At 37.4% G+C, this 12848-nt stretch overlaps 1 protein-coding gene across 1 annotated transcript in view; it reads left to right on the forward strand.

Annotated features, from left to right (window-relative positions):
* Positions 1-12848, forward strand: part of DNTT (DNA nucleotidylexotransferase) — a 92894-nt gene that overhangs the window by 59150 nt on the left and 20896 nt on the right. Inside the window, exons 9-10 of the mRNA XM_059821492.1 lie at positions 7290-7550; positions 8988-9071. Of these exons, the coding sequence (XP_059677475.1) occupies positions 7290-7550; positions 8988-9071 (345 nt within the window). The remainder of the gene's footprint in view (positions 1-7289; positions 7551-8987; positions 9072-12848) is intronic.

Genomic DNA, 12848 nt, shown 5'->3' on the forward strand with positions numbered 1-12848 from the left:
AAGGATAAAATTTGGCAGAAGGGTGTGTAGGGAGAGTATGGGAGGTCAACAGTGGCCAAGGGTTTGATTAAAAGATTAGGATTCCTCTAGGAATCCCAGCATGAAGAAAATGGCAGAAAGGGACATGCACAATGGCCATAGAAATGAAACCCATGGCCATAGAAACCAAATCCAAACAAGCTGGGGTTTGTTTAAAGCTATGGACAAGTATTTTCTGTGTTCTGTTTGTCCTCCATAATTTTTATGACTTATACTACTAGCTATACTGCCTCTCTACTATGGCAGTTGTAATATACAGGCTTTTACTGGCACTACTAGAAAAGAAGCTGCCAGCAAAATCAAAATGCAAAAAAGAAAGAGAGGAATTACACTCCTCTTGCCTTTTTATGACCTTTGATTTCTAAGGGGGAGGGGGACACACACACAAAAAAACCCTAAACCTAAAGCACTTTTATACTTTTTGACAGTACACCTGTCGTCTGCTTCACAGCTTTCCACTTTTGTGCTACTGCTTCAAAGCCCAAATTCATCAAAGAACATCACTGAGGTCATGATGTTGACTTCCTTTCAGCAGCTCTTAGGAAAGGATTCTGCAATGTTTAACTTCTAAACTATGGACCTCAGCCTTATTTAAATAGTTAAAAGGGCCTTTTTCTTAGCTGAAGAATTTAATGTAACAAGATCTTTCCATTGAAAGATATTGAAAACTAAGTGGTTAAATCAACACCATCATGCTCTTTGATGCAGCATCACCAGGGATAAATGGGCTGAGGAACACAGAAGACAAAGTTTACATTGAGCTTCAAAGTAGAGTGGTAAAACAGAAAAGCTGCAATGCAGTACACAGGTTATGATTTTAATGGTTCCAAAAAGCTCTATAAAGAAAGTAAGAAATTACTTCTGTGGGTTAGAGCTTGGAAGTCTATGGGCAAACAGGCTGAGCCATCTGTGTCGATGCAGCTTCATTCACATACTCTGTGAAGACATTTTCATTTTTTGCTAAAAACCTATATAGCTATATTTAGCACTGTTCCTGTTGTTACATGTTACTTTCAACAAAGGAAGAGATACTGTTACTACAGGCATTCCTGCACTCTTCATTTTTCCCTTTGATATTCGTGTAAGTATAATGTTGCATTTTTCTTTTGGCTTTTAGGAAAATGAGGAATGTATATGCCTGCCTGTGCTTACTTATTTTAGTATATTAGTGATCTGATTTAGATTCTGTTATTCACCCTTGCTGAGGTGAACAGGTCAGGAAGGGGAAGGCTTGATATCCCATTAAGGTGGATGGTGAGGAGCAAGTAACTGGTCTCACTTTTTCATTGCTGGAAACAGTTTTTTATAAACAGGTTCACAGAACAGCAGCACATTCATTATTGAATGACAGCTAGATTTTAGCAGCAACAAAACCTGTTTCTAAGACGGTTAAGAGGCCGGAACAAAGAGCTTGTTTTTTTCAGATGAACGCTCTGCCCATAAGGATACAGAGCTCCTTTGTGAACACATATTGTCTCACCTTTTGACTCAATGCATTATGAAATTTTTGTTGCATTCTGGCTCAGCTTCAGCAGGAGCTGAGGGCATTCTTACCTAAAATAGACTATTGCATGGTGGTTGGAGCACTGGACATGAGAGAACTTGGCTTAAATCACTTTAGGTAGAGGATGGGGCTGAATCGGATTGTCCTGCTTGTGAGGTTATTACATGAAGTAGGCAGAAGTGTTCCATTTCCTGCTATTTCAAGTGAAGCTCCAGACAGCAGTGGCATTTCTTATGACATCTGATCTTCCTGGTGTGTATTGTATATCTGTATGTGGGTGAATATGTATGTATGTTTATATGTACATGTCCCTCTCTATCTATCTATCTATCCATCTATCAATTTATCTTGCTCACCAGTGCAGATGCTTATGGCATAGACAGAGGGAAACATCTTCGTTCCTGGACTCTAGTGCTGGTCTGTCCATTGCTGTCAAAACCAGGCTGTTCAGGACATGCCCAAAATTAGACCATTTCAACATGGTCAATTAGACCAGGGAACTTCAAGATCAAAAAGGGACCAAGGCACCTGTGTGGTTATGCAGCTGCTGCAAAGTTTTGTATTGCTGATCAAGCCTTTAATGCCATTTGCTAATGATTCCTCACCCTAACAGGCCTGACTGCTCCCAGGCATCAGTTCCTTGAGCTGTTCCACTTTATAGAATTGCATCTGTCTCACCTAGGTAGAGATTTTTCTGAACCAGCATGCCTACATCCTATTTTGGATTAGCTATAGGTATTTATTTCACTGAGAAAAAAAAAATCCAATTTCACTTTATTAAACGATCTTAGAAGGAAATTAAGAGCAACAACATATATACATTTCAGAAGAACATACTGGATTACATTTTCAGGCGGTATAAAATGGTCCTACTTAGCTTTAACAGAATTAATCCAGCTACCAACAATTATGAATCATGACAGCTTGTAACATTAAAAATTGGGTAGGATTTTTTTAAATTAAAAATGACAAAGAATGCTAATGCCTGTAATTGGATTGATTTTTCAGCTATTGATTACATATTTTTCTAAAAATTCACACTTTTCCTCAGTTTGATCATGGATTTACTCCAATATCAATGCTATTGATGTGCCAGCACTCAGTCTATTTAAGTAAAAGTGCATAATTATTCTAAAAAGGGAAAATTGTTCTGGGTATTAACATGATTGCCCTAAAAAAATACAGTTGGTTTTGATGGTGTTGTAAATTTGAGAAATTAAAATGCCCACATTTAAGAACTTGATTGTGTAAACAAGGTCTACAGCATGTTATGCTGTATAGGTCAAGCTGAAATTTGCAAAGAACTGCAGATTCCCTGACATAGAGTAATGAGAAGGCTGCTGTCTCGCAGCTAGCAGTAGCCAAAACTTCACACAGTCTTCATAGCTGACTGCCCCTTCAGGCAATACTTTTTCAAAATGTACAGAAGTGCCATTTCAGCTTTACTTTATTGGGTGATGTACAGTGCCTAATCAAATTAGTTTAATTGGAAACACTATCCCAATGGATATGTCCTCGGCTTTGGCTCCTATTTAAAGGTGATATCCTGGCTTTGAATCAGGTTTCAACTGCTTGTTGAACTCAGCACCTGTGTAATTGTTGCCTTTGCAACAATGCAAAAAAAATTGCATTTACAATGGTCTACATCCTCTCATGCTCTTTGTATTAGCTTTAGAAATTGCCCATCCAACAAACTATGAAAAAACACTACAGAATGACCCAGAGAGAGGTAGTCCTAAAATATCTTTCTAGCCACACTTGCTAACAGTGGCCAACAGCAAATACTTAAAATGTATTCAGGTAGAAGACATGGCCTAGTCAGCAAGGGAAAACAGCAGTAGGAAGACTCCAATAATGATTTGCTGTAACTTCTTCATGATTACTTGATGTTACCTCAGGGACCCCAGGGAGTGTTCCCTTGAAGTTCCTAAATATGAAAATAGGATGAGGAAAAAAAGAGAGAAGGGACCATCTTTAAACGCTGTGGTTTAACAGGCAGAATTTGTACTCTTCAAGTAGCTGAGAGATCTCAAAGGGACGACCTTTAGTAGGTATCCAGGATGACTTTCAGTAAAGGGAATTTCTTCATTTTCAATGTGGGCAATACAGCAAAGGCTGACATGTTAAGTTTACCCTGTTTTCATTTACAACTATATATTCCTATAATGAGTAGCAAGCTGGAAAAAATTACTCTGAGAACTAAGTAAAGCTGATGCAGAAGAGATCATCTGTAAGATGATAACACAGCTAAGTGTTAGAATGAAAATATTGATGAAGCAGAGGATACAGTGTATGACTAAAAGTTTAAAATTAACATCTTAAAAGGCCTGAGCATTTTATGTCAAAGCCATTTTATCTATTACAGACACACAGGTAATATATAATCATATCTCGTCAAGCGTTTACAGGCTAAAAATCCAAGTACAGGATACAGGTAGCCATATGCGACCGTCCCCAGATCTCACTGAGGCAAAACACTGCCTAGGTGCTCATCTGCTTGCCCATGAAGAGAGAAATGACTGCACGCTGTGATATCTTGCTGGATATCTCAAGCGATCAGAAACAAAAATCTTACGAAGACTTCCCACCTCTAGTAGGAATTCCATTCTTTTTGCAGCCCATCTAAAGATGGGCTTTAATTCCTAACTTCTTGCACCAAAACTGAGGAGATTTCAACTTCATTTGAACAAAGAGGACACAAACACTGATACAGACTGTGGAAAATGTGCAAAACTGGTGAGCTGAGCACACTATCTACAAGCAGCATACAGGTACTGGAAATGTAGGTACTTGGAACTATAAAATAAGACTTTACCAAAACTTAATCTAGTTAGGATTCTGCCTAGGGAAAGAAATTATTTAGATTCATTCTGGGATATGTCATGTAATGCCCCAAATCTCAAAGAGCAAAAAGGAAAATGAAGCAAAAGATGAGAAAGCTAGCTACTGATGAAGGAGCTAGAAGGTTTTTATAGGGAATGGGAAGAATATCAGTGCTTAATAAAAGCTTGAAGTCTTCAGTTAATGGTCAATGGTCAATGAGATTAAAAGCATTTTTTAGCATTAGAAGCAAAAAAATTAACCTGAAGGCAGGCATAGCTTCATCAAAAAGAGTGAGATAACAAGGAGTTATGCATTAACATTCAACAGCTCTTTTGAGTCTATATTTGGAAATAGCATGCATCAGTGCCTTGTGATGTTGGGGTAAAATTAAGAAAAAAATTACTATCTGTTTTAGAGATGGATTTGAGAGAGCACCTGCTAGAATTAAGCATTTTCAAATCAGTAGACTTGGAGACTAGTAATCCAAGAGAATGAGATACAGAAGGAGTTTTCTCATATTAGTTTATAATGAATCTTCAAAATCAGGAAAAATTCCAAAGAAGTGAAAGAATGTCAATGCAAGTCAAATAGTTCTCATTAAAAAGGTTGGCCCAGTGACCCATAAAACAGCCTGTGACTGATTCCCAGTAAAATAATGGGATCGTTAATTTGGAACTATCATCAACAAAAACCTGAAGGCTGGAAATATAACAATGCCTATCAGTGTCTCTTCATGGAAATCATATCATAAGTGTTTTTGTCTTGCTTTTTTGGTCAGAATTATAGCTCTGAGTGATAAAAGTAATTTTATTGCTGTAAAGTATTCTCTGAGGTATATAACATATTATCATGTAAAGTTACCACACTTGCACTATATAACAGGAATAATCAAAACTTGATGTTTAATATGGAGATATTCTTCCAAAAACTGGTTCATTGTTACCTGTGTTCATAAAAGGTCTGACCTGGAGACCATTCTAGTTAACCATCGACAGCCATCAAATAAAACCACTTCTATACACTCTCAGTTCAATATTGCAATTTAAAAAGAACCCCACAAAACTTGTATTCTTTACCATATATTAAGGGATATATTAACTAAAAGTCAGGAGGCATTCTTGACCATGCTTTTTTATGGTGAGACTAGTATAAGAATTACAGGTCCAGAGGAAGGTGAATGTGTAAATATTTGAGGGAATTCAAAGGAGAGACAAAAAAATTGATCCAAGGACCAATCTTGATAATGGAAATTTTAAGAAACTGAGTCTATTCATCTCATCAGTGAGAAATCTGAGAAGTGGGTTTGATCAATGTGTAGGTTTAAAGAAATGTAAAGAGAGATATGAAAAGACATGTGACAGTTGTAGTCTTGTTTATCTTGAAGATGAAAACTAATAAGCTTATCTAGTCAGAACGTGAAGTTAGGAAGTTCAGCTTAGTAGTTTTCCTTCTAGTAATAAGAGTTACACACCTGACAGACTATGAAGAAAGTGGTTTATGCACTATTGTTGCTAGCCTTTATAACAAAGTTAAATTTTTTTTGCAAAGGCAAATCTCAGAAGTCTCTACTTTCTATGAAATCAAGAGCTCAGAGGAGGCAGTCACAGTGGTCTCCCATATTTTATGAATCTATAAAAGCTAAATTAAGGCTGAGTGTACCAGGACTTAGGCACACATCCAAGTGTTTTCATCATGTGGAACCACTCTCAGAAAGTGGAATCTTTTTGCCAGCTGAGCCCTCCTGCTAGAGATGGCTTCAGTGACACTAAGCATTGTTATATTATTACATATCGAGCTCCATTTCTATTCTGAAAACTCAAGGATGACTGAAGGAAGTGGTGTGAGGGACAGTATCTGCTTTATTTATTTGTAATTGTGTGTTTGATGTTTTGTATTCTTTAAAAAGGATGTGCTGGGCAGCAGAGAGAGGGATGGTGCTCCTTGTCTTGTCCCAGGTGCTGTGCTTTGGGTGATGAGAGGTTTTCTGGCTGGTGAGGGGATATTGCACTTTACCTGAGGGCAGCTGAACATGCAGAGCTCTAAGAAGCTTTGGGAGTGCAGGGTAAGTCTGAGATGTTCAGGAAATCAGTAGCCTTGGAAGCTGCCTAGAAATGCAAAGAACACGCATAAAGACAGGCCTGAGGAATGACAGAAAGATGCTTTTCCTAAGGGCCTAGAGGGGATAGTGGAGAGTTTACTGCAACCCTGGGTGCCATTGAAAGGTTGCTCGCTACAGAGCAAGGCTGGAAGAAAGCACTACCTCTTTCCACCCAGCCCTTCCTACAGTGCTGGATTAGAAGGAATTAATTTACCACGCTCTATTACTTCCATTTTTCTCTCTCTGGATGTTCTTTATTATAAAAAGAAAATCTTGCTTATGCCTTAATAAAATCTGGCTCCTGAGGATCAATGGTTTTTTGGTGCACTCCCTTCAAACGAAAGGCATGGAGTCTCTGGAGACTCCCGACCTTGTCACTAGGAAATCTCACACAACAGACACAGTCCAAATGCTCTGTTTGCAATCTGTCAGCAAGACTGTGCTCTGGACTAATCTGTTTTTCTAGTTGTCTGCCACGTGGGAAAGCATCAATCCCTACTCAGAAATTTCTGTTGACATCAACTACAAAAGGCTTAGGAGGAAAGGATGGAGGGGAAGAATTGCAAATATTGTCTCCTTAGTACAGGGCAGGACATTGCCACTATCAGATGACTACCACTGCAAATTTCCCTCAAAGGATCTGGTCATATTTTTCCAAAAGTTGCAGCTGTTTCTTTTCTCTGCTTAGCCCAGATTTGGCCCTGCACAGTTCTGTGTTTACTGAAACTGCATTTTACGTTAATTTTTTAAAACAACTGTCTAGAAACTCTGGAATTACAGTAAAACCAGTCCAGCAATTCAATGTGAGCAATGTCTTCTCCTTAGGGCTTACTCCTATATTGCGATATCATTGAATCAACATTTGTAAAAGAACAGCTACCGAGCAGAAAAGTTGATGCCATGGATAATTTTCAGAAGTGTTTTGCAATTCTAAAATTATATCAGCCAAGAGTAAACAGCAGTTACAACACGTCAAAAAACTTTGATATGGCAGAAGTCAAAGACTGGAAGGCAATCCGTGTAGATCTGGTCATAACCCCCTTTGAGCAATATGCGTATGCTCTGTTGGGCTGGACAGGCTCCAGGGTAAGTAACCACAACAGTCTATGTTTTCTTAGCATTGCTAACCTATTTTTGCTGTTGCAGGACCATTCGGAGTTCATGGATTTTTAAAAAAGGTTCCTTCTCTCCACACATCGCATTTCATGCTGTCATCCACCCGTGATCATAGGTTGGAGCTGATGAACTCATCACTGACATTTATGGATGTCTCTCTAGAGGATTCCTCGAAGCTTAGTGTTTAGGTTCATGGACTGAAGACCTAGATTTTCAGAAAGTTGTGTTGTCTTTTCACATCATACTAGTGTTAACAAGCAATTTAAATGGTTACTGAGTAGAGAGAAGATTTGGAAAGTGTCACAGAATTATACAGGAAATTAAACATTTGAGGAAGAGATGTTCTGAATTGGAAGTTAATTTGATTTGTAGGAAATTGAAAACAATTTGACATCTTTTTGGATTAGATAAAATTTTCTCTTTCAGTTGTATTTTAATTGAGTTTTAAATTGTAAAAAATTGGAAAATTTTAAAATTTACACATTAATTAGTTTTGAACTAGAATAAAATATGTTTTGATTGATATTTTAATAAGTTATAAAAACTTGAAATGATAGCTACTTTCACAATAGACACTGTAGTCAGTGTGTATGATATAAAATAGTACATTTTCAAAATGAAAAATTCTATCTAAATGAAAACTCAAACCTCAAATGATTAATCTCTTTCCAGACAGAATTATTTTGTAATCTGCTCTACATGCTTGCCTTCTGATGTTCGTTTTCTTAGGGGGTGATTGCATGATATAACAGAGAGCTCCTGAGCCTGCTCTAAATGATCTTTTTGATGTGCTAGAAGCAGTACAGGTGCATTGCCACTCTGTTCTACTCAGGTTAATTGGAAGGTACCAGGGAAAATGCTGCAATTGATATATTCTCCTGCTGAGCTGATGAGTTATTTCAGTCGCTTTTCTGTTTTGAGATAATAAAATGTCTTTATTTGGACCTTGGATTAAGTCCTGCAGACTTTGGGGTCCTTCTTATCCTGGAAGTGTTTGGCTACTTAAAAGCCCTTCTCTCAACTCTGTAGGTAGGTGTCTACACGAAAAATGCACTTTGTGAGGCCCTTTGGTTGAGTAGGCAATGACTCCATCTTTCTCTGCCTCACTCAGCTCCTACTCCCTGTTGAGATAATTCACCTACAGACTGTGGGAGCCCATTATAGGCTGTACATAAGCTTACTTCCTCGTACAGTACCCAACTATTCTCAGACTAACCAACTGAAATGATGGACCATTGCCTGTCAAAGCATTGTCCTTTCAGATGATCCATTTTTTCAGCCTATTTTCTTTTAATAGAGGTAATTTTTACATGTTTGTTTATTATTTGGTTTGCTGTTGGAGCTCTTATACAAAGGATAAAAAATTTAATTTATCAGAATTGCTCATACTTGCTATATCTTTTACAGCAATTTGGACGTGATTTGCGGAGGTATGCTACTCATGAAAGGAAGATGATATTGGATAACCATGCCTTATATGACAGGAGAAAGGTACTGTTTATTCTCAGAAATAAAGCTATTGTGGTTTTATTTCTGAGTATGCATTTTCAGTTTATTTTTGGTATTCAAGTATATAGAATATTTTAGCTTGATTCTCTATTATGTGGTAAAACAGTCCCACCTTCACAAGATTTAGTTTCACTGAGACAGCCTGAATAAATCTGAACAAGTAAATCTAGAAATCTTTTTTGGCATTGTTGAGGTAATTTCTGAAATTTAACAAGAAATGTACATTAGACAATGGTGTTTGCAAGGAATTGTGCAACCTTCACAAAACAGAATAACTCACCTGCAAGTATTTGAAAAAACTATTTTACTGTCCCGTTTCAGAATGAAAGGTCATTTCTGTGTCACAGGCACAATTTCAACAGGGATTTCATGACATTTCAAAGGAAGAAAGGATATTGAGTGGTACAGGCTCTACTAGAAGGCCAGAGGAATTTTTTGTAGGGTGTGATACTAAGTGGAGATCAGGGATCATCCTGCTTTTGAAGCCCTGCATTCAGAAGTCTATGTGGAGTTCTGTTTAGTCAGGCTTGCTAGTCTTGGTAGTAATTGGTAGTATTTCTGGTCTAAATGCTCTTGGCTGCAGCTATACTGATCTCTGCATTTATCTGGCTTAATGTCTGTATTTGTATTAGGCCATTTTAATAATAAGCAAAAATCAATATTGAAGATGTTTATTGATGGGGGAAGGCAAAAGTACCATGTCAAGATTTTACATTAATCTTTCCTATATATTCCTTATATAATGGAGACTGCTTTTAGCACCTCTGCTTACATGCAACATTGTCTCATTGTTTGTTTGTGAAAAGCAGCAGTCATCTAAGCCCTCACTCCATTTCAGCTGTCTCCATATGTGCTTGTCAGGCTCAGATGCTATAGCGTCCTCACTTCACACAGAAACCTGGGAAAATGATCAGACTAATGATCTATTTAGTCAAATATCCTGTCTCCAACAATTGTCAATATTAGATGCTTCAGAAAAAAAAATATAAAAGCACATAATAGATAAATATGCTATCAAATGTCTAAGGGGGGATGTTTCTTCATGAACTCAGCATGATGTCAGTGTCTTTCTTCCTGTCTTTTATGTTTTGAAAGCATTCAAAATATAAACTCTTTGCCTCAACATGATATAGCAAATGTTATTATCTGCAAGTTAATATATGCTCTGTTAAATAGCTTTTTATAACAGATAACTGCACTAGGGAAATACAAAGAATTTAAGAAATGCCAGTGTTGTTTTTTGTGTGCAGAAAAATTTGCCTGCCTGGTGTACAAGTATATATCATCAAATCTTCTTCCTTTACCCAGAACCGTGATGCATTCAGTGATGCAAATTGGACGCTGTTCATTCATGAACAGCATCAATCAGTATTATTTTTTCTTTATTGTGTTTAGGCTTTATATCTGACATACTATTCAAATCCTTCTGGGAAAGAAAATGTGAGTTTTCGTGTGGATTACACTGGACTAGCCAGGATGTTTCACAGATAAATGATGAGTTTATCTTCACAATGCCCTCTGGGAAGAAAGATGCTCTTGTCTTCCCAAATTTTCAAGTAAAGAACTGAGGCAGAGAAAGATTTAAGGCTCTAAAAATCCATTGCAGTTTGGCCTGAATTTTCTCTTGTTGAGTATCTGCCTCAGGACTTTGAAGAATGCATAGAATTTTGTATATCCATGACATGTTTCCCAAAGCCATCAGCTGTAGCGGTAACTGAATTTCCAGACCTTCTACATGTCAACTTACATTTCCTCACTGCGATGCCCAAAAACAAAGAAAAAGAATTAGTCGGAGGACTGAGAAGCAAGATTTAAAAATTTTTCCTTATTAGTTATTATGATGCAGGAATTCTATGACAAGGGCAAGGAAGAAAATATCCAAGCCTTCAGGGCAAATTTCAGCTGTCTTGACTGTGAAGTCCTTAATCTAGGACTTCCATATGTCAGATGAATGACATGAATGGATCAAATGTCCCTTTCCGCTGGGCACTCTGTTTGCTTTCAAATGTTTCCCCCCAAAAAATAATATCTAAGTCTCCCTTTTCTCATTTGATCCCAGACACAGCCATTTTACTTCCAAATTTTATTTTCTGCTGCAAAACACAGACATACTACAGATTTCAAAACAAGAAGTCGTGACAGTCTGTTGACACAGCAGAATACTGTTCTTGTCTCTGCTGCATTCTCAGAAATAGCTAAATCACATTAGCTGAAATTTTCCACAAAGAAAGAAAATTCTCCGGCAGATATGCAATATGAAAAACTTCAGACCGGGCAGCACTGAAGTTATAATCTACATAAAACAGGGTCTTTTATCAAGTAGTGCCATTTTAACAAGACATAGGGAGACAACCCACCCCCCCCCCCCGCCTCCACCTCTAAGTATTCTAATATTTGTAATCCAATATGTTAAATTAAAATAATTTTTTTCATATTTTTAACCTTGCAAGTTTGTATTAAGTTATTCCCATAAAGGACATTTTGAACTAAAAGCCTTCCACACTGCCACCCGGTGTGTAATGAAGTCACGAATGTGCACAATACAGCAATGGTGTCTGTAACTGTGAATTGAGATGATGACCCAGAGTGGAAGAGGAGAAGTTTGCAGTAAGTTGTGTGGCTGCCAAGGGTGATTAATTTTTAGGGTCATCAGGTTAGTAAGCTTAAAATCAGTAATGAAAATAATTATTAACTTTAGTCCTGTTTCAGGGAACATACACCCAAATAGTAAAATGTTTAGGGAATTTTTTTCTTAATTTAATTATGAAGACTAGAGAATCTTCTTTACTGTAATTCTAGTGCTTTTATTTAAAAACCATTTGACTAGAGGGGAACACTAAAAACACAGATGTTTTATCTGTACCCTCTCTTAAATTTAGATTCAACATGAACATATGTATTTCATAAGGACATTTTTCTTTGTGGTAGGAAATCTGCCTTTCTCAAAGGAAAGCTTTCTCAAAGGTACAAACAATCAGGAAGCAAATTTCCTTGTGCAAGCTGCTCAAGATCCCTCAACACAACCTTAATTAAGGTTGATTAGGCACCATAGGTAAAAACTGAATCACATCTTTTCCATATTTCTCTCCTTGTTTGCTGAAGAGAGGTTACCTGATGTTACTGGCTCTGTCCAGGCAGACAAACTTTCATGCATGACTCTGTAACAGTCACTGGGGTATAATTCAGGAGCTGGGCCAAATCCTTTCTGCTTCATTCTTCTTCTTTTATTACTCCGTGTGTGCGTACAGCAAAAAGGATAGAAAGGTCAGGGAGAGTCAAACTAATTCTTGATCCTGATGAAGATCAAATCCTTTCTTTGAAAAGACTTGCCTGTCATAATTTAAAATTTTGCAAGCTGGTATAAGAAGTTAGTAAAACATGCTATAGCAAATACACTTTGATTTTTTTTTTTTTTGATGGAATGTAGCAGTGCCTGCAAAAGCATGTCTTTCATTATAAAAAACAACAGTTTCCTGGTTTGCTCTACATTCCAATATATAATTTGGTATACTTTATTCTTCTGTATTAATATTTATCAGCCCTTTGGCACTGAAGCTTCCATTGCGCCCCACTGTCTGAAATGTGATGCGTGTCAGAGAATCCCAGATTTCAGTGTTCAAGGGGTGGCATCAGGAGAGAGTCCTGGTTACTTTAATGTATTTCCAAAGGGATTCTGACAGGAATAGGGAGCATTAACACAGCTGTTAGGAATCAATTACATAGCTTTGCAGAGGGGAACAAAAGGAACAGATATTTCCT

This window comes from Gavia stellata, chromosome 9 (genome assembly GCF_030936135.1).
Source record: "Gavia stellata isolate bGavSte3 chromosome 9, bGavSte3.hap2, whole genome shotgun sequence".
In the NCBI taxonomy this organism is placed as follows: Eukaryota; Metazoa; Chordata; class Aves; order Gaviiformes; family Gaviidae; genus Gavia; species Gavia stellata.